Source organism: Corapipo altera, unplaced genomic scaffold, assembly GCF_003945725.1.
Source record: "Corapipo altera isolate COAL_440 unplaced genomic scaffold, ASM394572v1 113, whole genome shotgun sequence".
NCBI classification, from domain to species: Eukaryota; Metazoa; Chordata; class Aves; order Passeriformes; family Pipridae; genus Corapipo; species Corapipo altera.
This window is the reverse complement of record NW_020884895.1, coordinates 11,721,615-11,726,857: the sequence shown is the minus strand read 5'-3', so window position 1 is coordinate 11,726,857 and position 5,243 is coordinate 11,721,615. Positions and strand designations below refer to the sequence as shown.

At 49.7% G+C, this 5,243-nt stretch overlaps 1 protein-coding gene across 1 annotated transcript in view; it reads left to right on the top strand.

Moving 5' to 3' along the window:
- The window catches only part of P2RY1 (purinergic receptor P2Y1), a 21,161-nt gene extending 19,246 nt beyond the window's left edge, over positions 1-1,915 (top strand). Inside the window, exon 3 of the mRNA XM_027647694.1 lies at positions 414-1,915. Within this exon, the coding sequence (XP_027503495.1) occupies positions 474-1,565 (1,092 nt within the window). The 5' untranslated portion in view covers positions 414-473 and the 3' untranslated portion in view covers positions 1,566-1,915. The remainder of the gene's footprint in view (positions 1-413) is intronic.
- Positions 1,916-5,243: the final 3,328 nt, after the last annotated feature.

The following is a 5,243-nucleotide window of genomic DNA, read 5'->3' as shown; positions in this document are numbered from 1 at the left end:
GGACGGGGCGGCAGCCGCGGGGGCGGGCGGGGCGGCGGCGCTCGCCGAGGGGCGCGGGAGGAGCGGCCGCTCCGCTGCCCCCGATCGGCCCCGCTGGCTCCGATCGGCCCCGCTGGCTCCGATCGGCCCCGCTGGCCCCGGCCGCTCTCGTTGCCGTAGCCCGGCCGCGCCGCCCTGTCCCTGTCCCCGGTCCGCGGTGGCGAGCGCGGTGCTCCGGGGCGGGGAGCGGGGCGGGGAGCGGAGCGGGGCCCTTCCTGCTCGCAGAGGTGTCCCCTGGCTCCCGGCGGGTCCGGGTGCTGCGGGGGGACGCTCCCGCCAGGCACCGCCGCTTGGAAACCTCCGAGGAAAAGCAGGGCAGGGCTCACCTTCCAGCGAGATTTCCTTTGCTCTCTCCTTTTTTTTGGATGCGTTTTAGATGCCTGTAGAGACTTCGTTGGTTCGCCTCAGACCTATGTGACTCTGGGGGAAGGATCATGACTGAAGTCCTTCTCTCTGCTGCTCTGAATGGAACTGAACCCAACCTGTTATCCAGCAGCGGCTGGTCTGTGGGAAACGTCACCACCAAGTGTTCTCTGACCAAAACTGGCTTCCAGTTCTATTACCTGCCCACCGTCTACATTCTGGTCTTCATCACTGGGTTTTTGGGCAACAGTGTGGCCATCTGGATGTTTGTCTTCCACATGAGGCCTTGGAGCGGCATCTCGGTTTACATGTTCAACCTGGCATTAGCCGATTTCTTGTATGTCTTGACTCTGCCCGCCCTCATCTTTTACTACTTCAACAAAACAGACTGGATCTTCGGAGATATCATGTGCAAGCTGCAGAGGTTCATCTTTCACGTGAACCTGTATGGCAGTATTCTGTTCCTGACCTGCATCAGCGTGCACAGGTACACGGGAGTGGTGCACCCCCTGAAGTCCCTGGGGAGGCTGAAGAAGAAGAACGCCGTGTACATCAGCAGCCTGGTCTGGGTCCTTGTGGTGGCCGCCATTTCTCCGATACTCTTCTACTCGGGAACGGGGATAAGGAAAAATAAAACCATAACGTGCTATGACACAACGGCCGACGATTACCTGCGAAGTTACTTCATTTACAGCATGTGCACCACAGTGCTGATGTTCTGCATCCCCTTCATAGTGATTCTTGGTTGCTATGGGCTCATCGTGAAAGCTTTGATTTACAAAGATTTGGACAATTCTCCTCTCAGGAGAAAGTCTATTTACCTGGTTATTATCGTGTTGACGGTCTTTGCCGTGTCCTACCTTCCCTTCCACGTGATGAAGACCTTAAATCTAAGGGCCAGGGTGGATTTTCAGACTCCAGACATGTGTGCCTTCAACGATAAGGTTTATGCCACTTACCAAGTGACGAGGGGCCTGGCCAGCCTCAACAGCTGCGTCGACCCCATCCTTTACTTCCTGGCAGGTGACACCTTCCGAAGGCGGCTTTCCAGGGCCACCAGGAAATCGTCCAGAAGGAGCGAACACAACGTGCAGTCCAAAAGCGAGGAAATGACTCTCAATATTTTAGCAGAGTATAAACAGAATGGAGATACCAGTTTGTGAACAAATGTGGAAGATTTGGGAGCAGTTTGAAAAAATCCTCCGCTTTGAGGCAGTAGGAGACTGTAGGGCTACAAGTGTGTGAGGAAAATCTACCAGTCTCAAATTCCTTTTAGGTAAAGCCTCATTTTCTGATCTTAGAAAAAGCTTAACAAAGTCAGTGGAAGGATTCTAATGGAAAATAATGTGTCAAAATTCAGCTTTCCTTCAATAGTCTCATTTCTTTCTGACTTGTGTCAGATAAAGTAAAATGAAGTAAATCCCCTAAAGGAGGAAAGCAATCCAAGTGCTTCTAGTTTAATGACTTAGTCTCCCACGTTCAAAAATGTTCTCAGTCAGCCTGTCTTTAAAAATAGGAAATAAAAATAAGAGCAGTATCTTGTCTTCTGAGGCTCAGTCACAGCCTTTCGCTGTTGTGCACAAGGATTTAAATGAGAGTCACGATGCAGTTATCATTTACAGTTTTATTATTTCTAGTGCTGATAATTATTTGGTAGTTTGGTGGCATTTATGGTTCAGTCCTCTTTCAGTGCCGGTGTTTTACTAAAGGTAGGCTTACTGGTGTGTGCATGGTTGTGCTTTTGGATGGTTGTTCACGACAAGTCTGGACCCCCTTAGAGGCCGAGGGCTGGCGGGTGAGGTGGTCCCTGGGGCACTGGCAGATGGGCCCCCCGGGGCTGTGTGTTGGTGAGCAGAGGTGTGTGGAGGTGCCCTGGCCCTGAGCCCAGGGTCCCACCCTGCTTCGTGCCAGGGTGGCTGGAGGGGCACGGACTGGGCTGGCCGGGGAGCGCGGGGTGAGCCTGGCCCAGAGGCTGCCACATCCCACCGTGCCCAGCCCAGGGGCTGCCAGCATCCTGCTGTACCTGGCCCAGGGGCTGCCAGCATCCTACTGTGCCCGGCCCAGGGGCTGCCAGTGTCCCTCCGTGCCCAGCCCAGGGGCTGCCAGTGTCCCTCCGTGCCCAGCCCAGGGGCTGCCAGCATCCTACTGTGGCACCGGAGCCCTGCAGAGCTCTGTGCAGGGAGAAGTGGCTGTGCTGGAAATACCTGACCCTGCCAGGCCAGCACAGGACAGGTGCTCGAGTTACCTGCCTTTGGTACAAGAATGGTTCTGTTCCTGCAGTCTGTACAGACAACACAAGAGTTGTTTCCCGAGAAATATAATGATTAAAATGGATAATATAAATGGAATATATATATATTATATATATATATATATATAACAGTAATTGGGGGAGGGAATGAGTTTTTTTGTACTTTGGCAAATAAATTACTGTATTAACGTGTTGCGATATACTAAGGACTAAATCCAGCCCTTTACTGTAGATCTTCTCCAAATGTGGAATAGTTCATCCAAAATTAGCCAAACTGCAATATTGTGTAACATAAGAGCTAGTGATCAGGCACAGACGAAATCTTACATGGGCAGTCTCACTCATTTCTCATGTTTTTAATAAATGTATTTGAAAATATTTTGTGCTGAAAGCGTTATGAAAGCATGCTCTGAATTATGAATTTAGTGTACGAAATAAGGTTCTGTGTAATCCTAAGGGTGATTTGTTCCTCCAGTCTTCACAGTAAGAGTAAAATACTTATATTTTACTTACCAATTTCCAGTGGTTGGTAACAAACGAGAGTAGCTCTAGTTATTTTTTGACAACATTGTAAAGCAGCTTCTGTTCACAAGTACGGCTTCATCTGCAGAATCCCTATTTATTGAACTTATTTATTAGAATGCTAAATGTAAAGTATGTAAAGTGTGGTTCTCCGTGGTCATATTCAGAATTGGGCATTAATGGAAAATTGAAGAGCATGTTTCAATCACTGTAATAATAATGTGTCTTTTAACAGAACATCTTTATAATAAACTTGATTCCACCCTGACTATTTGCTGGTGATATGTAACCTAGTGATAAATTAAACTACTGATGTATAGCCTAGAGGTAAATGAAACTCCAGCTTAGCAAGCCTCTTAAAGCAACGTGGAGAGCTCGTTCAGGCCTATGAAAAATGTAGAGGTAGTGAAAAAATCCCAACCAAGGGTCAATTGCTAATTAATCCTGACTGACAAAGCCCATGGAACAGCACAGACTATTTATATACCACAGAAAGAGCCTGATTCACAATAAATGACTTCTCCTATTATGTGATTATTTGAGGCTTCATTCAGCTGAGGCACATCTTGTTTGGAATGGCAGATGAATTACACGGAGAGGGAGCATAAAAATAGGATATTCTCTGAATCTGCTTCTCTGGGTTGAAAATCCCGTTCATTTCCCAGTGTTTTGTGGTTGATTTCAGTTAGTTCCACTAATTCATGCCTGCAAAAAGATCCCATTTGCCCCAGCAGAGTGGCACACCCAGGTTGGGCCTGCTGCAGCTGCTTGGAGTGTTTTTACAACACGGCTCTTTGCTGTGGCAGAGTTGGCCACTGTCACAGTGTGTACAGAGTCCCAGGGTGACAGAACCCCTCTCCAGGTGGCTGGACACGTGGCAGGAGAGACCCACGTGTGGATGGAGCAGGGAGATCCACCCTGGGGACCCTGTTGGGCCACCTCACCTGCAGCCTGCTGGGTCTGTGCTCCCTGGGCAGTCTGCTGGAGCTGGTTCCAGTGCTCCCTGCCTGGCCAAGGGCTGGTGCAGTTGGGGTGATTCACCAGGGCATCACTGAGGTCTGTTGGGACACTTTGTTGGATGAAGGTCCCTTTCACTGCAGGAGGCAGGAGGCAGCACTCACAGCTTCCCACGTGGACACACTCAGGAGCCTCCCAGCACACACTGAGCAGAGTCATTAAACACCTTTAACATGGGGTTGATTTTCCATCTCTCGGCTCCTGTGCCCTGTGACTCCCAGCTGTACCTGCTGAGATGTCATAGCCGCTGCTGAATCCTGCTGGAACGTGGAGCTGAGCCTCAGAGCCTCCTGTACAGCTCTGGTCTAGAGGCATTGCTCTGTTTGGCATGGGACAGTCAGAGCCACTGCAAAATCCCACCAAATTCCTATCTCCTCCCACGCCTGCTGGAACAACAGAACCATGTGTGTTGGGTGTCCCTCTTAGAGGATGCTGGTCAGCTGGGGGGGATTGGGCAGAGCCATGAGCTCCTGGGGAACTTGGCAAGTCTGTTGTTAAACTGTTCCTTTCTAAAATGTATTTGTGGAAGACAGTCCACCAGCCTTAGGGGCCCAAGGGGATCCCCGTGTTTATCTGTAAACCTTGGAGGTGGGTGTAGTGTAGAGACCTTTCCCTGATCAGCTGGAGTTTCTGATCCATCCAATGTGCAAAGGGAATGCAACTGCCACTCCAGCCTTTGGGCTGGTAATTAATAATCAGTGATGACCATGGGCTGTGATTACCAGGAACAGGACTCAGCTCATCACCTCACTGCTGTGACCACCTGAAAGTTCCACCTTCCCTCAAACCGTACAGCCTTTCACTGGCAAATGAGATTAAACGTGTTCTGATTTTGTGGTCATGCATGTAACCTAGGAATCTTCTAATAACTACCAATCATTCATTGGAGACACCACAAAGTTTGAAGTAATAGTTATTTAGAGCTTAACTTTAGCCAAAGCACTCTGCAGGGCCCCACGCCAACACCAGTTCTCATTCGTGAGCTGTGTTTGCTTCCTGAAGCTCAGAGGGTTAATGATTTTTTCGTTTGTGCCCCAGTAACTCTTACATA